The sequence below is a fragment of the Lithobates pipiens genome, unplaced genomic scaffold, assembly GCF_037356315.1.
Source record: "Lithobates pipiens isolate NorthernLeopardFrog02 unplaced genomic scaffold, aLitPip1_a1.2 Scaffold_27, whole genome shotgun sequence".
NCBI classification, from domain to species: domain Eukaryota; kingdom Metazoa; phylum Chordata; class Amphibia; order Anura; family Ranidae; genus Lithobates; species Lithobates pipiens.
The window spans coordinates 6,669,792-6,694,374 of NW_027507788.1; the positions used below are offsets into that span (position 1 = coordinate 6,669,792).

Sequence of the window (24,583 nt, forward strand, 5' to 3'; positions counted from 1 at the left end):
AAAAAAAAAATGCTTAACTTAGGCTAGGCTTACACTTTGTGCATGCGAATGCGGTTCCACACGTTTCCACGCATCAGCTGGGCAGCCCTTTCATCTCAGCGAGCTTCCCTACATTAAAAAGAAGTCGCTGCGCACTTTGAGAAATCGCGCCACACTTAAATGGCACGGTGCTGTGGCACCCTGCATTCTGGCGTGCACAAAAACACACACACGTTTCCAGATGCGTGAAGGTGCCATTAAGACTTAAAAGCCCCCCCCCACCCATCTGCAAATAGGCACTGCATTTTATTCCGTTGCGGGAAAGTGCGTGAATTTTTGCACGTGTTCCCGCAACGCCCAAAATGTGAACCTAGTCCTAATTTGTGGGGTGCGCTTGTTCTTTACTACTTTAGTGTTACAATGGAACTTAAAAGTGACCCAGAATGGAGCTTGGAGCACTACTCTAAAGCAGACAGAGGCCAATCCTTCAAAACAGGGGTGGTGGCATAGAGGCGGACTTATCCAGCAGCGATAGAATCTGATAAGAAAAACGCCGCACTGCAGGCCCGACCGAAGCGTGAACACAAGTGTCTCAGCTAGCTCTGCTCACAAATCACAAACCATAACCCCCCACCAACACGTTTCGTCCAATCCAGCTCTGTTCCACAAACCATGCGCCTTCCAGCGAGTTTCGTCCCATCCACCAGGGCTTAGTCTGACTATACCCTGATAGGCAGGGCGAAACGTTGCAAAGAGACGTAGTTTGTGGAACAGAGCTGGCTGAGGCCATCCTACGCTTCATTTCGGTGCTGGGAGTGCGGCGTTCTTCATATTCGCAGTTTCTGTCATTGGCACTTAAAGGTTAATATTTGACATATCACATGTTATAACAGCCCCATGTAGTTATTCACAATAACTTGTTATAGGTTCGACCTTTATAGTGCATTTTAGCAGACCTAAATGGTAGAATATGAGACTGTCGAACAAAATGCAGCACACAGACTAGAACCCCAGAGTAGGGCACCAATTGCAACACGTAGGATTGAATGCAGCACACGGGACCAAATACAGCACATAAGATGGACGCAACGCGTAGGACCAAACAAGCCATATAGGACAGAAGTCAATACATAGGGTTGATAATGCACAGGATCCAATTCAACACAAAGGAAAAAAAATAAAAAAACTGTGCCCAGGGCAGCTGCCCTTCCTGCCCTATCCCAGTCCCTGATGCCATTAACAATTAATGGCACTGCCACACATCTCCTAAAAGGAATTGCATTTCTATGTTCATAGGGCCGAACATGAAACAAAAAGGACAGAATGCAGGACCTTTGAGAAACACAACGTACAGGACAAAAAATGGCGTGCAGGACAGCACGCAGCACCAAACACCACCACAATGGGGTAGTCATGTGCAATTTGTTTTAGTTCCAAATCCTTTAACAAATTTAGACAAAATTTGTTAATTCGCAAATATCTGATTTTTCAGATATTCAAAAATCCAGGAAATTCGGAAATATAAAAAAGAAGAATGAAGTTCCAAAAACCTGAAATACTAATAACTTAACTATTAAGTTATAGGTATTGGAATTTCCTTTCAGATTTGGCTGTTGGTGAATGCATAGAATGCAAATTTATCCGAATTCGAACGGAAAAAAAGAGGAAAAAGGAAAAAAAAAGTCGAATGAGAAAGAAAGAAAAAGTCGAACGAGAAAAAAAAGGAAAGTCGAACGAGAAAAGAAGGAAAGACGAACGAGAAAAAAAAAGGAAAAAAAGTCGAATGACAAAAAAGGAAAGTTGAATGAGAAAAGGAAAAAGTCGAATGAGAGAAAGAAAATTCTAAAATAAGAAAGGGCAAACGGCTATTATTTATTAAAAATTTTCGCAACTATTAAAATTATAAGTATTGGAATTTCCTTCCAGATTTGGCTGTTTAGTGAACGTAACGAATTCGAATTTATCCGAAGTTACAAATTATCCGAAACAACGAATGCCGCATCTAAACAAATGAAAAGTAACAAATAATAACTTTTTACTACTATTTATTATTAATTTGTTTAGATGCGACATTTGTTATTTTGGATAATTCATAACTTCAGATGAATTCGTATTCGCTGCGTTCACTAAACAGCCAAATATTAAAGGAAATCCCAATATCTATAATTTAATAGTTGGTTATTTAGAATTTTCGCATTTGCCTTTCTTATTTATTTTCACATTTTTCTTTCTCATTTTCAAATGCCGAAATCTGAATTTGAGGAAAAAAACAAAACAAAAAAACAAACGAATACAACTAGAACAAATTTTTCGGCAGTGCACATGTCTGCAATGGGGGGGACTTTATGAAGACTGGAGCAGACAGCATCTGTGCATGGCAACCAATCAGCCGCTACCTTTCCTTTTCAAAGCTCAAGTGAACTAACTGATGGTAGAAGCCGATTGGTTGGTATGCACAGCTGCTCCAGATTAGGTCTTTAGCAAAAAATAAAAATCCCAGCAGTGATTAAATTCCACCAAATAAAATAATAAAATAAAATAATAAAATAACAATAAATAAAAAGGACACATGGGTACAATGTTGTAAGACCGCCCAATTGTTAGCAAAAGTGCGGCAGCACTGAAAGCTGAAAATTGGCCTGGGCAGGAAGGGGGTAATAGTGCCCGGAATTGAAGGGGTTAAATGCGTATTTTTATAGGAATAATAAAAAAGGTGATTTTGTGCGTAGAAGGGCCCCATATATTTACATGATTTTTTTTTTTTGGGTGGTTTAGGCGTGGTCAAGCAGGCGACTCGAACAACAAAGAGAGAGAATAGGTAATCTGGTGACGTATTCGTCTTTGATCTATATTATTAATCGCATTCTGAAATTCCAGAGTCTCTCTCCCGTTCCTTTATGGTCTTTGCATCCTATAGAAGCCTCACGCCTCGCAGCGGAGGTGTTGGGTGTGAATTCTGATAATATTTATTTTAATTATTAAATAACAAAAAAAAATAAAAATACTCCTCTGTATTAATACCAACAAGCTGTAGTTTTCCCAGCTCGCAGTACCGCCTGCCGGCCAGAAGGTGGTGCTACAATCTGCGCTCAATTTTTGAAAAACAAAATTGAGTAAAAATGTTTTTTTTTTGTTTTGTTTTTATTCCTCAAATCGCAGGCCGCGGGGTACTTTTCCCTCCCACAAAAAATAAAATAAAAATAAAAAAAATACAGCCAAATAACGAAATCAGGACGCCGATTACCCCATATTAGACATTTTCAGAGGCTTCCTCTTTCCGCAGAAGTTTTATTAAGTTCTGTTTTCCTGAGATCTCTGGAAAGGGGGCCAATCAGAGGCCAATCACTGACATTCTGTGGATCTGAAAATCTATTGAATTCACTTCATTTAAAAATATAACATTTTCAACAGCAATGGTTTTCAGGACAGGAAGTGGAGTGGGGGGAGGGGGGACTAGAACGTATGGCTGTCTGGGTCGTCCCACGCCAGTGACTACCTCTTCCCCTCTATTTCTTGTACAGGTGTCACCGGGACAGGAAGGGAGGCGAAATCTCCCCAATGAGGGTCACAGACAGAAATACGGCCAGACAAAAAAAAGAAAAATATATATAATGTGTAACTAATGACTCCAAAAGCAAAAAATAAATAAAAAATAAAAAAATATATATAATGTGTAACTAATGACTCCAAAAGCAAAAAATAAATAAAAAATAAAAAAATATATATAATGTGTAACTAATGACTCCAAAAGCAAAAAATAAATAAAAAAAATATATATAATGTGTAACTAATGACTCCAAAAGCAAAAAAAAAAAAAAAAAAAATATTAGGGCTTTAACCCACTTCAGTCCTGGAGCATTTGGCTGCCCAAAGACCAGAGCATTTTTTGCGATTCGGCACTGCGTCACTCTAACCGACAATTGCGCGGTCGTGCGATGTGGCTCCCAAACAAAATTGACGTCCTTTTCCTCCCACAAATAGAGCTTTCTTTTGGTGGTATTTGATCACCTCTGCGGTTTTTATTTTTTGCGCTATAAACAAAAAAAAAAAAAGGAGCGACAATTTTGAAAAATAAATAATAATAAAAATTAAAAAAAAAAAACACATTCTTTTTTACTATAATAAATATCCCCCAAATGAAAAAAATTATATATATATATATATATATATATATATATATATATATATATATATATATATATATATATATATATATATATATATATATATATATATATATATATATAAAAAAAAAATGTTTTCCTCAGTTTAGGCCGATATGTATTCTTCTACATATTTTTGGTTAAAAGAAAAAAAAAAAAAAATCTTAATAAGAGTTTATTGATTGGTTTGTGCAAAAGTTATAGCGTTTACAAATAGGGGATACATTTATGGCATTTAAAAAAAATAATAATATTTTTACTACTAATTGCAGTGATCAACGATTTTTATTGTGACTGCGACATTATGGCGGACACATCAGACACTTTTGGCGCTATTTTGGGGCCATTCACATATATAGAGCGATCAGTGCGATTAAAAATGCATTGATTACTGTATAAAATGTGACTGGCAGTGAAGGGGATTAACCACTAGGTGGCGCTGTAGGGGTTAAGTGTGTCCTAGGGAGTGATCCTAACTGTGGGGGGGGGTGGGGGGGGGGGGGCGGGGGGGTTTGGGTGATGGGCTATGTGTGACATGTCACTGATCACTGAGCTGTGATCAGTGTCCTGTCACTAGGCAGAATGGGGAGATTCTTGTTTACATCAGCATTTCCCCATCCTTCCTCTCCGTGAGGCGATTGCGGGTATCCCCGCGGACATCAAGTCCACAGGACCCCCGGACATCGAGTCTGTGGGTCCCGGCGGTCGGACTCACAGAGCTCGTGGCGGGCACGCGCACGCGCTCGCTCAGCCTTGCGAGATCGAGTACAATAATATGATTTCGCGCAGCGGAGCCAACCTGCCGCAGGGAAACTGCGGCGGCTGGTTCCGCAAGCGGTTAAGGTTATTGTCCGATGTTGCAGGAATTGGGGTGATCCGAGGGGGTGATCGTGAAGGAATTGGTATGGCGGAATTTCCAGTACACGCCACATATACACTAGATCACTGTCACATGGACAATATGGACCTTGCTTTGTGCACTGGTGGGCAGTCATGTTGGAACAGGAAGGGGCCGTCCCCAAACTGTTCCCACAAAGTTGGGAGCATGAAATTGTCCAAAATGTCTTGGTATGCTGACGCCGTAAGAGTTCCCTTCACTGGAACTAAGGGGGCCAAACCCAACCCCTGAAAAACAACCCCCCCCCCACACCATAATCCCTCCTCCACCAAATGATTTGGACCAGTGCACAAAGCAAGGTCCATAAAAACATGGATGAGCGAGTTTGGGGTGGAGGAACTTGACTGGCCTGCACAGAGTCCTGACCTCCACCCGATAGAACACCTTTGGGATGAATTAGAGTGAAGACTGAGTGCCTGGCCTCACAAATGGGCTTCTGGAAGAATGATCAAACATTCCCCCATAGACATCTCCTAAACCTTGTGGACGGCCTTCCCAGAAGAGTTGAAGCCGTTATAGCTGCAAAAAGCGGAGCCAACCCAATATTGAACCCTACGGGCTTAGACTGGGATGCCATTAAAGTTTGTGTGTGTGTGTATAAAGGCATGTGTCCCAATACTTTTGGCAATATAGTGTATGTCGGGTCTGTGCCTCGCCCACTAGGGGCGGCGTGTGTCATAGCACTTCCTGTCCTCTGTATAAAGCGGACGCGGTGGGTGGTGCGGAGGGGATGCAATCTATCGGATGCAGGAAATTGTTGAAGACCTCAGTGGCCAAACATCAGCACCTTGCCGTTCTTCCTAGAAGACTTGGCAGGGGATCATGGGAAACAAAGCCCGGCCACGTCCAAGAATGTCGTTGTCACTGCATTCATATTTATTTATAATAATATTAAATCATTAGATTTTTTTTATATATATATTAAATCATTAGATTTTTTTTTTTAATTAAAATTATATATATATATATATATATATATATATATATATATATATATATATATATATATATATATATATATATATATATATATATATATATATATATATATATATATATATAATTTTAATAAAAAAAAAAAATCTAATGATTTAATATATATATATATATATAAAAAATCTAATGATTTAATATTATATATATATATATATATATATTAAATCATTAGATTTTTTTTTTAATTAAAATTATATTATATATATATATATATATATATATATATATATATATATATATAATTTTAATTAAAAAAGAAAATCTAATGATTTAATATATATATATATATATATATATATATATATATATATATAAATAAATGGATGTTAGGGTGGAGCCCCTTTTATTTAAATGTTTTTGCTGCAACTTTCTTTTCTGGAGACACAACAGGAAGTGAGAGAAAAAAAGTGAGCGGAAATCCCCTCTTTATGGTCACAAAACAGGCATCCCCATTGGAGGATTTCCTTTCCATTTCTGTTCTGGTGACAACATTTGGGAACTTCTTAACACTTCCTGTCTCTCCGACAACCGTCGGCGGGAAATTTCTTTCCCTCCCCATTGGCAGCGACCAACAATCGCGGCGACCCATAGCGGCAGGCATCCGCTTTCTCCAATTATCAGCGGCATCCGATTGGCCGATTGCAGGCCCATTGCACCGGATCTCGCACAAACAAACACCAATCCGTACGCAGCACATGGCGGCCCGCAGGCGGAACGGGCGCGTCGTTACCTTTGGCTGGAACGCTACGAAGGGTTTGGCCGGCTTCGGCTTGGCCTCCACCTCCTCCTCCGAGTCCTCGCTGTAACTCTCGAACTCGCTGGAGCTCCAGCCCGTGTCCTGGAAGTCGCCCGAGCAGCCTACGTTCTCGTAGATCAGGTGGTGTCCCAGCCCTGCGGGGGGGGAGGAGTTAAAAGGAGATGAGCCCCTCTATAGGAGATGAGTGAGAGCCCCTTAAAATCTGGAGTTTATTCGGCTTATAATTTGGTTGTTCCCGTCTCGGCCCCCCCCTCCTCCTCCCCCCCAACCAACATCTTAATGAGAATTTTAAATAAAACCCGTTTTTATTACACACCTAATTTTACACCCAGTGATGTCATCACCGGGTCTCTGCGCTTCTCTATGCAATGCAGGCAGATCATGGCTGGTGGGAGGGGCCTGTACATGGAGCTTCCTGAAAACATTGCGGCCCCCCGGCCTCAGTACTCCTCCTAAGAGTCCTCATCCCGGATACAAGTAGGAGGAGGAGTTATGCAAATATCAAAATGCCTGGATGGGTGGATGTCTGGAAGAGTGGGTGTTTCTAGGCAGACTGTATTTGCATAGGTAACACCCACATGTGGTGCTGAGCCTCCATAAATTGAAAGAACTAAAATCCAAATAATAAAAGTGTCGGGGCCAGGGCCAGACAGGCTTGGGAGGAAAGGGCTAGATGATGCTGGATATGAGGTGGGGCTCTATCTGACTTGCTGCAGCTTCTAATGCACATGGTGAGAAGCTCACAGCGTGCGGTGAAACCAGAAGAAGCCATTTCAGTCCAGGAGAGGAGCCGGTACAACCATGCAGGACTGAAGCGGAGGGGGGGGGGGGATCTTGGTCTTGTGCAGATAACTAAGAATCCATTTTTTTTTTTTGTTTTGTTTTTCCTTAATCTGTATCCTATTTGGAAGATTTCTCTTCACTCCCTACCCCAGGGAAAACAGGAAGTAAAGGGAACTCCCTCTGACACAGCTGTCACCAGGACAGGTGTCCCCATTGAAAGACATGCCCTCACTTCCTGTTCTGGTGACAACGCTAAACATTTTGGATTTCCCATAGCTTGGACAATGGTTTAAAGAAGAAAAGAGAGGGGCGATTCTCCCCAGCGGGAATAGCAATAAATACCCGACAGAGGATCTGACCCCCTTCTTCATTCAAAAAGTAAAAAAAAAAAAAAAAAAAAAAAAAAAAAAAAAAAAAAAGGTACATATAGATAAAAACAAAAATGATAGGATAGAAAGATTTTTTTTTTTTTTTTTAAATGGAAAATTTTTTATTAATATATATATATATATAAAATAAATTTTTTCCATTTAAAAAAAAAATAAATTATATATATATATATATATATATATATATATATATATATATATATATATATATATATATATATATATATATATATATATATATATATATATATATATATATATATATATATATATATATATATATATATATATTTTTTTTTTTTTTTTAGAATAAAATAATACTTTGAGTCATATATAACATTCCCCCTCTCCCTTTTCCCTCACCTGGAATTTGTGATTACCAAATAGACATTGAAATACTATATTAAAAAAAAAAAAAAAAAAAAAAAAAAAAAAGAAGAAGAGCTTATTGGCTCCACCCCTCTCCCCCCACTAAGAATACATTGGTCCCCATGAAAGCCCCAGGAATCCAGCCACACTTACCATCCTGGCTTTCATGCTCACCGGGAACGTCGTCGTAAATCACGCCGTCTCCGAAGCTGCGAGAACCCGATAAACCTGAAATACAAAAACAAAAAAACTTCAACCGCCATCCGTCAGCATACGTTAACATAACTTAGGAATTGGTCTACGATGTCACACCCTGAGCTTTGTCTGCAATGTAAATTAAAGGATGATGATAATGATGATGATGATGATGATGATGATGATGATGAAGGGCAGGTTTCACCCGACGTATTTATGTGATGAGCGATCTGCTGATGTAAGCGGCACGTGTCTGTCCCATTGTAGGATCTTCCCTGCTCGTGTTCTGTAGATTCTGAGCAGTGCAACTGAAGACATTAAGGGGCTAAAGTGGTGATGAGCAGCGGGATCTGCCTTTGTTGTGACCACAGAATAAATAGTGTGGGAGATGTAAGGAAAAAGCAAAAAAAAAAAGTGTGATGGGGGGGTGGGGACATTAGAGTGTAAGCTCCTCTGGTGCAGAGACTGATGTGACTGGCTCAGTGTTCTCTGTCCAGCACTGTGGTATATGTCAGAGCTATACAATTGTATTATAATAATAATGCGTGACTGTGGGGGGGGAGGGGGCATTAGAGTGTAAGCTCCTCTGTACAGAGACTGATGTGACTGTGGGGGGAGGGGGCATTAGAGTGTAAGCTCCTCCGGTACAGAGACTGACGTGACTGTGGGGGGAGGGGGCATTAGAGCGTAAGCTCCTCTGTACAGAGACTGATGTGACTGTGGGGGGGGGGGGGGCATTAGAGTGTAAGCTCTTCTGTACAGAGACTGACGTGACTGTGGGGGGAGGGGGCATTAGAGTGTAAGCTCCTCCAGTACAGTGACTGATGTGACTGTGGGGGGGAGGGGGCATTAGAGTGTAAGCTCCTCCGGTACAGAGACTGATGTGACTGTGGGGGAGGGGACATTAGAGCGTAAGCTCCTCTGTACAGAGACTGATGTGATTGTGGGGGGGGGGGGCATTAGAGTGTAAGCTCCTCTGTACAGAGACTGATGTGACTGTGGGGGGGGGGCATTAGAGTGTAAGCTCCTCTGTACAGAGACTGATGTGACTGTGGGGGGAGGGGGCATTAGAGTGTAAGCTCCTCCGGTACAGAGACTGATGTGACTGTGGGGGAGGGGACATTAGAGCGTAAGCTCCTCTGTACAGAGACTGATGTGACTGTGGGGGGGGGGGGGCATTAGAGTGTAAGCTCCTCTGTACAGAGACCGATGTGACTATGGGGGGGGGGGGGGGCATTAGAGTGTAAGCTCCTCTGTACAGAGACTGATGTGACTGTGGGGGGAGGGGACATTAGAGTGTAAGCTCCTCTGTACAGAGACTGATGTGACTGTGGGGGGAGGGGACATTAGAGTGTAAGCTCCTCTGTACAGACACTGATGTGACTGTGGGGGAGGGGAACATTAGAGTGTAAGCTGATGCGATTGGCTCAGCGTTCTCTGTACAGCGCTGCGGTATATATGTCGGCATTATATGATCAGAAATAATAAAACTCACGTTTTTTGCTCAGACTCTTGCGGACGATGTTGCCGTGGCCCTCCGCCTTCCCCCGACCTCTGGGATCCCCATTACTGACAATGGATGGAGACCTGCGGGAACAAAGGGGGGGGTTCAATGGGACTTCAGCCAGAAACATTGTATCCAGGATGGGGGGACGGGGACAATAGCATAACGTCATTTCCTGAGCACTGACCCCAATTCCTGGCCCCTCCGGGCCCCCTTCCTCTCCGCACACATCGCTCACCCTCCGCTCTTGCTCCTCTACGGGGCGCGCACAGCCCGTCCTGCACGGCGAGCTCTTTAAGGAAGTCTAGAGATGGAAGTATTGTGCCGAAATTTCCTGGAGAGTTTAGGGGAAGCACGCAGAGAACACACACAATACCTCCTTGTTCCACCTGTCATTTGTCTGGCCCATAACCGGCAAAAGTAACCGGCTGTGACCATCAACTGACTCCATTATAAAAAAGGACCCATCCACAACATGTGCGTTGGGTCGAGTTGGGACGCAATGACAATCGCAAAATACAATGTTTCCAATAGGCCTAGCGCCAGCTGAAAATTTAACATGCTGCATTTAAAAAAAAATAAGCACAAAATGCCACAATATGTCTTAAAGGGAAAAAATATATATATACATGTACTCACCTTACAATCCTCATCTCTGAGTGTGAGGACATAACATCCGTACAGTCTACTGCTTCTCCACTGTGTGTAAATATATAAGGTTTTTGATCGCATTGCTGTAGATTGTGTCGCATGTGTGTGGTGGGGGGTGTGGGCCATTTTTTATACTTGGCATCCTACTCCTGCAGGTGGCGCTATACCCAAGTAATGATCTAAGTGCTTGTTCACACCTGCAGCCCGCACATCATGTTGAACATGCTGTAGAACGCATTGAAGGGCTCACACTGCCCACACACTTAACTGCATCAACAGCTCCTCCTTGGACCCCCCCCCCCCCCCCCGCACTTTTTTTTTTTTTAAACTTTATGCAAAGTGCACAAAGGCGCACTTCATTCATGTTGGGTATGTTGCCAACTGTACATTGCCAAGTGGCAGAGACATAACTAGAACCTTCAGGGCCACGGTGCACGCAACCATAAAGGCCCCCCCCCCCTCCAGCCACCCTTTCCATCGGTCCTGGGGCCCTTTCCTCTGAACCAGGGGCCCCTCCTGCTGATCCTGGGATCTTTTACTCCCATCCCAAGGGGGGGGGGGGGGAGATCCTGCAGTACTTTTCCGCGACATTGATGCAATTCAAGTGTCACCGACTGCAATGTTGAATCACAAAAGTCGCAAGGAAATCGTAAGAAAGTCGCACGATTTTGGGGTTTGCAGCAGTGTGAAGCGAGCGTTACGGCCCCGCATCGGGACCCTTTCACATGTTCTGTAGCGGGCCCCCACCTTCCTGCCATCTTGGAGCCCAGCAGATGTTTCAATAATAATCCGACTAAGATAATCATAAAAAAAAAAAAAAAAGAAAAGAAAAAAGAATAAAATCGGTGATTGGGAGGAGATCGGTTCGGATTGAATTACCGATCAGCTGTCTGGAATCGCCTACAGGTTGGTGGGTGTGTGGGCAGCGGTTGGGAAGCCATAGACTGGAGGTGACAGGTACTCTATCCAGAAAGAAGATGATCTCTGGATCTGGCTCTGGAGCACCAGCAGACACTGGAAGGCTGGGAGGGAGGAAGGAAGAAGACAGGCAGGAAAATCTTCTCTCATCCCTATTGTTCTCCTTCTGAGAAGCCGACACCCAGAGATACATCTCATGCCTGATAGAAGAGCCAAAAGATAGAAATCCCTGAGGCCGGCCTGAGGTCTATAAAGAAGAGTCATTGCTCACCTACCTGCCTGTTATGGTGACCCTGTGACTTCAATGCCGAGTCCTGTGTATGGGGAGATTGGAATTCGATTGTTTCTTGTATAATCAGTGAATTGTACTGAAGCCACAAAGCCAAGCGGACAGCATTTCCAGTAGGAGGAGATCATCTGTCGCAGCCCATAGTATAGGCCTACTTTATCTGGAGTATCAACAGTATATCAGCAATAGGGGTGCCCCCCAGGGCCCCCCTCAGCCGACAGCACCGCCAATCTAGGGGGGTCCCTCTCAGCCAGCAGCACCGCCAATCTAGGGGGGGTCCCTCTCAGCCAACAGCACCGCCAATCTAGGGGGGTCCCTCTCAGCCAGCAGCACCGCCAATCTAGGGGGGTCCCTCTCAGCCAACAGCACCGCCAATCTAGGGGGGTCCCTCTCAGCCGGCAGCACCGCCAATCTAGGGGGGTCCCTCTCAGCCGGCAGCACCGCCAATCTAGGGGGGTCCCTCTCAGCCGGCAGCACCGCCAATCTAGGGGGGTCCCTCTCAGCCTGCAGCACCGCCAATCTAGGGGGGTCCCTCTCAGCCGGCAGCACCGCCAATCTAGGGGGGTCCCTCTCAGCCGGCAGCACCGCCAATCTAGGGGGGGGGGGGGGGGAAGTGTCCCTCTCAGCTTTGGAAATCTAGGGGGTTCTTAGCTGGTAGTATTGGCAACCCCAGGGTTCCCCTTAGTTGGCAGTATTGTCAACCCAGGGTTTCTTTCAGCCAGCGGTATTGGCACCCCTGGGTGTTCCCCTCAGCTGGCAGTACAGGTACCCAGAGGGTTCCCCTCAGATAGCAGTACTAGCACTCTTGGGTTCCTTTAGGCCACCAGTATTGGCATTTTAGGGGTTCCTTTTAGCTGCCAGTATGAGCAACCCAGGGGTTCCTCAGTCAGTAGCATGGGCACCTCCATTGTTCCGCTCGGCATTGGATACACTCCATGGGATTCCACTCGGCATTGGATACCACCCGACACTGCATACCACCCCGGGGGTTCCGCTCGGCACTGCATACCCCCCCCCCCCCCCCCGGGGAGGTTCAGCTCGGCACTGCATACCCCCCCCGGGGGGGGTTCCGCTCGGCACTGCATACCCACCCCCCGGGGGTTCAGCTCGGCACTGCATACCCCCCGGGGGGGGGTTCCGCTCGGCACTGCATACCCCCCCGGGGGTTCCGCTCGGCACTGCATACCCCCCCCCCCCCCCCCGGGGGTTCCGCTCGGCACTGCATACCCCCCCCCGGGGGTTCCGCTCGGCACTGCACACCCCCCCCCGGGGTTCCGCTCGGCACTGCACACCCCCCCCCCGGGGGTTCCGCTCGGCGCTGCATACCCCCCCCGGGGGTTCCGCTCGGCGCTGCATACCCCCCCCGGGGGTTCCGCTCGGCACTGCATACCCCCCCGGGGGTTCCGCTCGGCACTGCATACCCCCCCGGGGGTTCCGCTCGGCACTGCATACCCCCCGGGGGGGTTCCGCTCGGCACTGCATACCCCCCGGGGGGGTTCCGCTCGGCACTGCATACCCCCCCCGGGGGGGTTCCGCTCGGCACTGCATACCCCCCCCGGGGGGGGGGGGGGTTCCGCTCGGCACTGCATACCCCCCGGGGGGGGGGGTTCCGCTCAGCACTGCATACCCCCGGGGGGGGGTCCCGCTCCGCATTGCATACCCCCCGGGGGGGGTTCCGCTCCGCATTGCATACCCCCCCTCCCCCCGGGGGTTCCGCTCGGCACTGCATACCCCCCGGGGGGGGGGGGGTTCCGCTCGGCACTGCATACCCCCCGGGGGGGGGGGGGTTCCGCTCGGCACTGCATACCCCCCGGGGGGGGGGGGTTCCGCTCGGCACTGCATACCCCCCGGGGGGGGTCCCGCTCCGCATTGCATACCCCCCGGGGGGGGTTCCGCTCGGCATTGCATACCCCCCCTCCCCCCGGGGGTTCCGCTCGGCACTGCATACCCCCCCTCCCCCCCCGGGGGTTCCGCTCGGCACTGCATACCCCCCCCCCCCCACCGGGGGTTACTCTAGTAGTCCATTATTTTTGCCTGGACTAGCAGAGCACTTAATGCACAAAATAAAAAACAAACAATGCCCCCGGCAGCAACAGTAGTTCCGGTGATTGGCTGTGTCAGTATGTGGGCATTGGGGCCATTATACACGCATTGTATTGCAAAGCACGATATCCCGTATTATCGCATTGCATTTTGTTACAGCAAAACGTAAAAGTCTAAACCGACTCATAGCAGATCCGTGTGTCGCCATCGCAGTCCAAATCAGAGCTTCACCATTCAATCCTCACAGACAGCAATAGGCTGGTCATACACTATACAATCGGATTGTACAACGTCCTTCAGAGTTACCAAAACTGAAAAACCTAAAAACAACCTATCCAGTTTGTATCCAGTGATTGTGCTACATAGTTAATGGTGGGTTTACTGCAGATTGTACAATCAGATTGCAATGTATGCTCAGCCTCACCACACACACACACACATATATTACAATCTCCTTTAGATCTACCAACAACTATGTAGCACAAGAGTCTGCCTGAATGGATACAACCTAACTATGATAGATAAAGGTAGGTCCTGATCGTAACGAAATTCGGAAGATCTATAGTAGATTGTACAACAATTATACGGTCAGATTGTAACGTGTGTGGTGATCCACTTTTTAACCCCCTTGGTGAGAAGTAACCGATTGAGAGCGGACAGAGTTCAACATCTCCACGATCGATTCTGAATCTCGCATGCCCAAAAAATGAGAAAGAGCCGCCGCGTACTGCGCAAAACTGTGTCTGCGGGCAATTTTTTTGTCAACGCAACCATCGCCCCGGGAACCGGTTCCTTCGCACGTGTGCGACCTTCGTTTTGAAAAACGGTCGCAGGGGAGAGAGCTAGTCATCGGTCAGCAGTAAATAAGTGACACCCCCCACCCCACCCCCCCCCTTCCCAGAAAAAAGAAACACCCCAACCAATCACCAGACGCTGCCCAGTTTTCCATATCTCACGAAATCGCCAACGTCTGCGGACAGATTTAGAAAGAACGGGAGTAAGCGCCGCTGGTAAAAAGCGGACGCCTAGACTGCGGCGCAGTACCACCAAGGGTGGCGATGATGGGAGAGGAAGGGGTTACGAGTCGCGTAGAAGAAGCCTGTATAGAAAAGCGATTCAGGTTTTCATAGGCGGAGTCGCAGACCGGCACAATACCTGCTTTTAACCCTTCGCCGGCGTCCCGTCCTCAGGATTCAGCGGCAGGAAGTGGGAAGCCTCATTCACACCCGGCTCTCCTCTGCTCCCGGGCCTCGTTCTCATCCCACACCCTCCCTCCTCCTCCTCCTCCTCCTCCGTCTGCCTCTCTCAGGACCGCACAGACACAACACTTCCCACACCAGCTCCATGTGAATGACCCCCCTTGTACCATGTCAGAGCGGGGGGGGGGGGGGCGGGGGGGGGTAATCACATCTATTTACGCCAGACGCAGCGGCCAAATTTAGGCAAGGGTTCACGTCTTTACATGGCAACAACGCACGTGCGCTTATGCGCATTTTTAACGCACGTGAACGAACGAGAAATCGCACCAAAGACGTGCATGTACTTAAAAAAAAAAAAAAAGCCAGACGTTTGGAAAAACGCGCATCAAGCGCTCGGGCGTTAATCTATTTTATTGGCCAGAATAACAATTTATTGTGGCCATTGAAATTGAAGCTCCCAGCGTTAATGCGTGTTTAGAGGCATCGAGCGTTTTTTTGTCTGCCGAAACGCTGCTGCTCCTTGATGTGCTGTGGGGGAGGGGGGGGGGGTTCTGCCTATTGGTTCATAGGAAAGCGCCGCTTTGAAAATTGTGCTAATAATTGTAAACCTATTATTAATAATACTATTTTGATCATCATCATAATAGCATAGATAATATGTAATAATAATAATAATAATAAATAAACCACAACTATTTATTATTATTAATAAAATAAATAATAGTTGTGGTTTATTATTACATAAAATATTATTTATGTTAATTTATTATGATCAAAATAATAATAATAATATAAATAGTTGTTGTGGTTTATTAGTATTATTATTACATAAAATATTATCTATGCTATTTTATTATGGTGATCAAAATAAGAATAATAATAATAATAATAATAATAATAGAAATAATAGTTGTTGTGGTTAATAATAAATAATAATCCACAACAACTATTATTATTAACCACAACAACTATTATTTCTATTATTATTTTGATCTTCATAATAAAATAGCATAGATATTATTACATAAAATATTATCTATGCCATTTTATTATGAAGATCAAAATAATAATAATAATAGAAATAATAGTTGTTGTGGTTAATAATAATAAATAATAATCCACAACAACTATTATTTCTATTATTATTATTATTTTGATCTTCATAATAAAATAGCATAGATAATATTTTATGTAATAATATTATTCTTACTACATAAATTATCTATGCCATTTTATTATGATGATCAAAATAATAATAATAAAAATAATAGTTGTTGTGGATTATTGTTAACCACAACAACTATTATTTCGATTATTATTATTATTTTGATCTTCATAATAAAATAGCATAGATAATATTTTATGTAATATTATTATTCTTACTACATAAATTATCTATGCCATTTTATTATGATGATCAAAATAATAATAATAAAAATAATAGTTGTTGTGGATTATTGTTAACCACAACAACTATTATTTCGATTATTATTATTTTGATCATCATAATACAATAGCATAGATAATATTTTATGTAATAATAATAATAATCCACAACAACTTTTATTTCTATTATTTTGATCATCATAATAAAATATTATTTATGTTAATAAAACCACAACTATTATTTATTTTATTATTAATAATAAATAGTTGTTGTGGTTTGTTATTATTACCTAAATTATGCTATTTTATTATGATGATCATAATAATAATAATTATTATTATTATTGTGGTTTATTATTTTGATGATGCTGATGATCATCATCAATAATAAAAGAACATAATATTATAAAATACTATAATCGTGATCATATTAGTAAATATTATTCATAATATAATTTATAGATTATTTATATAATAAATATAATTGTTGTTATTAGCACAATTTCAAAGCCGCACTTCTGTGAACCAACATGCATAATAAAAAAAACTCACAGCACATCAAGGAGCAGCAGCATTTTGGCAGAAAAAAATAAAATAAAATGCTTGATGCCGATAAACACGCATTAAACGCTAGGCATGTTAAGGGACATTATTATAATAAACAATAACAATTATATTATGATAATCACCTTTGTTATAATCACCTTTATAATAGTTATTTATTACTACATTATTTACTTTAATTATTGTATTACTATTACCATTATTATTATTACAATATTTACATTAATACAAATTATTATTTTAATTACCATTATTATAATTACTACTAACATTTATTTGCATTTATTACTAGATTTACAATAATAACATTATTTGATTAATATTATAATTGCTACTATATTACTTTTAATATTTTATTACTATAACATTTGACTATAATTGCTATTATTTTATTACATTACTATATTATTTACTAGAATTAGTCCCATTCTCATTTTCATGATTTCATTATGTGGAACCAGAACACGTATTGCGTTGTAATGCGACCGGAGGGGTTATTGTGAGGCGGATCAAAAGGAACCAAAAATTGATTTTCTAAAATGGGAAGAAAGTACAGAAGAGATCCGACAGTCTTACCCCATCACAAATCCCAGAAGTAAGGGGTTAACTCCTGTAAGGATTAGTGGGTGGAGAAAAGTGAACCATCCCTGCATGCCCATGGGGGGGCAGCACTTAATGCAGGATGGCCGGTCAGCAGCAAATAGTGACAAGAGACATCCATTCAACAAGTACAAAAAATAAAAATGATGAAACACTTTGCGTCTTCTGAACCCACAGATGGTCCACATACAGTCCAATATTACAGAGCCATTAATTCCACACGGGACAAGGATGTTCCGGGCTTGTTGGACATCATCAGTCCAGTGTATGGAAGCCATTGCTTGTCTGGAGCAGGAGTTAAAATCAAGTAAAATAGAATATCAGGACAGTGCCAAAAAGAAAATCGCATGGAAAGAACTATTTTGCTAAACTCACCCCCCCCCCCCGCCTCCATTTATGAATAGGTTATCTACTTGGGAGTCATGCTGGTCCGCTGGCTTCAGTACTCTCCAAGTCTGCCCTGGAACATGTGAGCAGATCAGGAGAATCTGAGAAAATTCTGATAAACTTGTTTAGCTGGCTGAAGAGGACAGCCAGGCACTTAGCATTTTGGGTCGGTGAATGGATTTGGGGGGTGAGGGGGGGGGGACCATTTCAAAAGCCCCTCTTGAGACAAAAGCAATTGGTTGGAAGAATCCAACTCAGCCAGTTGGGTCTCGGTCAGGGACACGCACATAAAAACACATTACCAAATCTCCTATGTTCTAGAAACAGCTTCCGGCGATGCCCATCTTTGGGAAGAAGATATGAGGATTGTCCAATGTGTTGTGGAGTCCCCCTTCAACCTGAGAATTGCCCCCCCGGTGAACAGGCTCACATAGACATGAGTTTGTTAGCGAATAGGCGAGGTCTATCGTGTACATGCAACCACCACATGTAGAAGAGGGCCCAACCCTACCGCCACTACCCACCAGAGAAGTCCATCCAGATCACTATTGTTCCCCTATAAAATAAAAAGGTGCCTGAAAGCCTCCCCTTCCCCGATTTTTGCTTGAACATTCAGAAGAGCAAAGAATTCTTGTTCATGGCCTTAGCAGGTCTACTGATGGCCTTAATTCCCCATTGCCAACACCATTACAAGAACAATCGGCAAAGCAGAGTGATCCCGTTCAAAGGCCTGCCCACAGATTTGTCTGTATCCCAATCAGATCTTCCTCCTCCACTCACCCTTGTAGGCCTACAGATGGCATTAGCTCCCTATGATCGACTCTACCACATGAACAGTCAGCAAAGCGTTCCTGTTCAATGATCCTCCAGATCCTCCACCAACCTCTTCCCAACCCTGGCAGGTCTATGGACTATCTTAGTCCCCTATTGCAATGCACAGTGTTCCTTATAAACCAACCCACGGTTCCCACTCTTCCAAATCCCAGTCAGATCCCCCTTCTCCAACAACCTCCGCTTGCTCTAGCGGGCTCATGGATAATCATAGATCCCGCCCCCCCCCTTCCAGATCGCCCACCTCCACACTGGCAGGTCTATGGACAGCCTTAGTCCCCCAATGCCAACACCATCACATGACCAACCAATAAAAGCAGAGCATTCTGTTCCACAGACCTGCCGCCTGATCTTCTAGATCCCAGTCAGATCCTACTCCTCCACCAACCTCTGCCCATGCTTGCAGGTCTTATGGAGGACCTTCATCACCCATTGCAATGCAGAGTGATCTTCATGGGTCAGCCCACTGTTCTCCCTTTCCAGATCCCAGGCAGATCACCCTCCTCCACCCTGGCAGGTCTATGGACAGCCTTAGTCCCCCAATGCCAACACCATCACATGACCAACGGATAAAGCAGAGCATGCCTGTTCACAGACCTGACCACTGATCCGAGATCCCCATCTTCCATAAACCTCTACCCGCCCTGGCAGGACTATGGATGACCTTAGTTCCCCACGGCAATGCAGAGTGTTCCTCATGGACCAGCAAACTGTTTCCCCCCAGAACCCAATCAGATCCTGCTCCTCCACCAACCTCTGCATGCCCTGGCAGGTCTTTGGCCCAGCCTTAGTCAACCATTGCCGACACCATTACATGAACAAGCAAAAGTAGAGCTTTCTTGTTCATAGACCCACCCACCAAACCTCCAGATCCCAATCAGATCCTGCTCCTTCACAAACTTCTGATTGAGTGTTCCTCATGGACTAGCCCACTGATCCCCCTTCACCTACCTCTGCTTGCTCTAGCAGGACTATGACTGATCATAGTTCCCAATTGCAATGCAGAGTGCTCCTCATGGACCTGCCCGCTGTTCCCCCCCCCCCCCCCCTTGCAGATGCCAGTCAGATTGCCCTCCTTCACACTGGCAGTTCTATGGACAGCTTTGGTCCCTCATTGCCAACACCATCATATGACCACCTGACACAGTAGAGCATTCCTGGTTCATAGACCCACCGATCCTCTAGATCTCAATCAGATCCTGATCTTCCACCAACCTCTGCCCACGCTTGCAGGTCTTATGGATGACCTTAGTCCCCCATTGCCAACACTATCACAAGAACTGGCAAAAGCAGAGCTTTCTTGTTCACAGACCCACCCACCGAACTTCCAGATCCTACTTCCCCACCAACCACTGCCTGCCCCCGCAGGTCTCACGCAGGGGCGGACTGACCATTCAGCCACTCGGGCATTGCCCGAGGGCCCCGGGCCACTAGGGGGCCCCCATCAGGGTTGCCAGCCTCAGTAAAACCAGGGACAGTATGTAAAAATCTGTGTTTTTTTTTTTTTTACATCTGTCTCTGAAATGTCCCTTACCGACATCCTTTTGGTCTAAAAATCCTGAGATTATAACTGCCCCGCCTCTCCAGTAGCCAATAGAAACATATCTGTGTATACTGTGTGTACATGTATGTGTAACCTGTGTGATTGTATACTGTGTGTGTGTGTGTGTGTGTATACTGTGTGGCCCCATAATCTCTGATTGCCTCGGGGCCCCATAATGTCCTATTGCCCGGGGGCCCCATGAGTTGTCAGTCCGCCCCTGGTCTCACGGATGACCTTTGTCCACCATTAATGATGACACCATCACATGAACAGCCAGCAAAGCAGATCCTATTTAGATCCGGCTCCTCCACTCACCTTTGCCCGCCCTTGATGGTCTACAGATGGCTTTACTGTCTCATTGACCGCACCCTTCCTCTTTTTTAGGTAGAGCAGAGACCACAATGGAGATAAAGCCATCCTTTAGCTTCTCCAGGGGTCCCTCGTTCTGAAGAATTCCTTATAAAGACTAAAAGCCGCCGGTGGGATATCTAAGTAACGAGAGCAGATGTGGCTCTGGGAATCCTGCGCTCTGCGGATTGGAACGATCCCATAATATCCTCCAGGGAATTTTCCACCATTTAAAAATATCTCCTCGGCTCTGAAATATGATGTTTTCTTAATCTTCGGCACCGACTCCGGGGAGAATTGTATGACTGATGTATACAGTATACAGATCAGACAACCTCAGGGAAAAATCTACATAGCCGTGACAATGACAGGGCCCCTTGATTCGCCCCAGAACTAATCAAGAGACCCCCAGGTAACGGAGCACAGATAAATGGGGGGGGGGGGGGCGTTTAGGTTTTTACCCCTAGGACTATGGATTAGATGTGGAGGCTTGTCCTGTATCTACACTATATGACCAAAAGTATTGTGACACCTGCCTTTTACACGCACATGAACTTTACTGGCATCCCAGTCTTAGTCCGGAGGGTTGAATATTGAGTTGGCTCCGCCCTTTGCAGCTAGAACAGCTTCACCTCTTCTGGGAAGGCCGTCCACAAAGTTTAGGAGTGTGTCTATGGGAATGACACTTTAAGGAGTTCCCTTCACTGGCACTAAGGGGCCGAGCCCAACCTCTAAAAAAAAAAAAAAAATAAAAAAATAAAAATAAAATAAAAAAACCCCCACACCATAATTCCCCCTCCACCAAAACCATTTGGACCAGTGCACAAAGCAAGGTACATAAAGATATGGATGAGCGAGTTTGGGTTGGAGGAACTTGAACGGCCTGCACAGAGTCCTGACCTCAACCCCTCATAGAACACCTTTGGGATGAATTAGAGTGGAGACTGTGAGCCAGGCCTTCTCGTCCAACATCAGTGCCTGACCTCACAAATGCGCTTCTGGAAGAACGGTCAAAACATTCCCCATAGACACCCTCCTAAACCTTTGTGGACGGCCTTCCCAGAAGAGTTGAAGCTGTTATAGCTGCAAAGGGCGGAGCCAACTCAATATTGAACCCTACGGACTAAGACTGGGATGTCGTTAAAGTTCATCTGTGTGTAAAGGCTGGCGTTATTATGTACTTATTGTGTAGAATAAATGACAAAAAATATATAATATAATATAATATATATATATATATATATATATATACACACACACACACACACACACACACACACATACATATACACATATATATACACACTAATAAAAAATAAATATATAACAATCATAAAAAATAAATATATAATTATAATATATAACAATCATAAAAAATAAATATATAATTATAATATATAACAATCATAAAAAAAAAATTATATTATATTAATATATATACATACACATTTTTTTTTATTTTGATTTTTTTCATTATTCTACACAATACATTTTGTATAAAATTATAATGTATTGTGTAGAATAATGAAAGAAAAAAAAATTTGTTATCCGTGTGTGTGTGTGTGTATATATATATACACACACACATACACACACACACCTATAAAAAAAATAAAATAAAAATAAAAGTGATCATATAAAAAAAGGGTTTAAACTATGTAAAATGAATTATCACATAAAATAAAAAAACAAATAAAATTGCCAATGAGAGAGCTCAGAAGACTTCTATACATAAATAATGTAACAATTATAAATATAACCATTCTGTAACCAATCATTCTTATACCAACAAATACATTTGTAACAAATCCTAGTGGTATCATTATACAACTGGATTGTCAGAAAAAAATAAAAATAAAAAAAATAAAAAAAAAAGGAAAAAAAGGAAACAGTTGAGCCACAGTTTTACCACCACTCCTGTAACCTCACACAGTGTCTGGAGGGGTCGGTATGCCATGATGGTGGCAAAAATGATACCCCCTGACGTGTTTGGCAGGCAATACCACCACCAAGCACAACTCATTCAAAAGAGCAGAACCACGCTGCAACTGCCCCTCCCGTGTGGCACAGCAGTGCCCACTTTTCAGTGTTAAATCGCAGCGCCCCCCAGCCGCCCGTCATCCACGGATCCCCTTCAGAGGGAATCGCCAGTGTAAAATGATCCCCAATAGACAATTTTTTTAAACCCATAAAAGTTCCAATCTACAATGAAATACGCTTACCTTGATGGTCGGGCCGGGGCAATTGGCTCTATAAGAAAAAAAAAAAAAAAAGAAACAAATGAATCCAATTCTCCAACAATTCTGCCACATAAAATGTCGCATCACACAGGATAATACAATCTTATTCTGCTAAAACAATTTCTAAAAGAAAAATGATCACACATTGATTTTTTTCAGATGATTTTTTTTTATTTTTTATTTTTTTTTATTTATTGCCGGTAATGCGGTCGAGGTTCTGCATAAGTCAAGGAATTTTTTACCACACCGGTTTTGAAACAGGAAGTGAGAAGTCGCTGTGCAGGGTGTCCCCATCAGAAGATTGGCCTTCTCTTCCTGTTTAGGTGACAACAACTGTAAAAAGTTGGATTTTTCATCATAGAGACAACAGAATTAGAGGAGGGTCAGTGTCCCCAGTGGGGGCACAGGCGACAAAAAGATAAGACAGAGGTTCTAACCCTCATCTGCTCCATCCAAAAAAGGAGGACTGGAGATGTTTATAGACTTTTTTTTTTTTTTTTACACACACATGATAAACAGAAGCAGAGTCTCTCACATTGAAGTGACAACCCTCATCAGGTTACATCCATTGTGATTCTCTGCTCTATGACAATAAAACCTGGGGGGAGGGGGGGCTGAATACTTTTTATAGAGCAGTATACAGCCACAGTATACAGAAGACGAGGTCAGGCCCCAGTTCACACACAACATTCTCCAGTCTCATCAATGGCACCCATTGTGTGGCGGGATCCGGGGAGTCACGTGACTATGAGGTCACCCCTGGGCAACATCCCCAGACATGACACCGGACACATGTGTGTTGTAATACAGAACTACAAGTCCCAGCATCCAGATATCAGCACTCAGCCAATAAAGAACTACAAGTCCCAGCAGTCCCAGTATCCAGGTAGTAACATGCAGCAGAACTACAAGTCCCAGCAGTCCCGGTGTCCAGGTAGTAACATGAAGACAATACAGAACTACAAGTCCCAGCAGTCCCAGCATCCAGATAGCAGCACTACCAGCAATCCCAGTATCCAGGTAGTAACATGCAGCCAATACAGAACTACAAGTCCCAGGAGTCCCAGTATCCAGGTAGTAACATGCACCCAATACAGAACTACAAGTCCCAGCAGTCCTAAGCTGTCCCTTTCTCCTTCTAGTATGACCCGGTGTTCTGCCTAATAGTGTCCGCCTATCAAATGCTGTCCGCTCCGTACTGCGCATGCGCAGTACGGAGCAGACGAAGCTTCGGAAAAACTCCGAAGCTGACCGCTGCCTGCGCCGTGAGTGGAGGTGGTAGCCCCACTATCCAAGCGGACATAGGGTTAAGAATTTTAGAGGGCCCCTCGCGGGCAAGCTTCGCTCGCCATGCTTCGGGCTCGGCCTCGCTCCACTCGGCTCTTTTTTATTCTAACTCTATGTCCACTTGGATGGTGGGGATAGAACCTGGACTCACGGTGCAGGCGCCGTTCATCCTCGGCAATTTTCGGAATCTGTGTTCCTGTGTACTGCGCATGCGCAGTACGCAGGGGACACCATCTGATGGAGGACACTATTTTACAAGACACC

The 24,583-nt window shown here is 44.1% G+C and overlaps 1 protein-coding gene across 1 annotated transcript in view; it reads right to left on the reverse strand.

The window, feature by feature from the left end:
* The window catches only part of ARHGEF10L (Rho guanine nucleotide exchange factor 10 like), a gene marked incomplete at its 5' end in the record, with an annotated part of 86,224 nt that extends 63,182 nt beyond the window's left edge, over positions 1–23,042 (reverse strand). Inside the window, 4 exon segments of the mRNA XM_077456356.1 lie at positions 6,767–6,927; positions 8,488–8,562; positions 10,025–10,116; positions 23,015–23,042. Coding sequence (XP_077312482.1) covers positions 6,767–6,927; positions 8,488–8,562; positions 10,025–10,116; positions 23,015–23,042 — 356 coding nt within the window.
* Between the last annotated feature and the right edge of the window lie 1,541 nt (positions 23,043–24,583).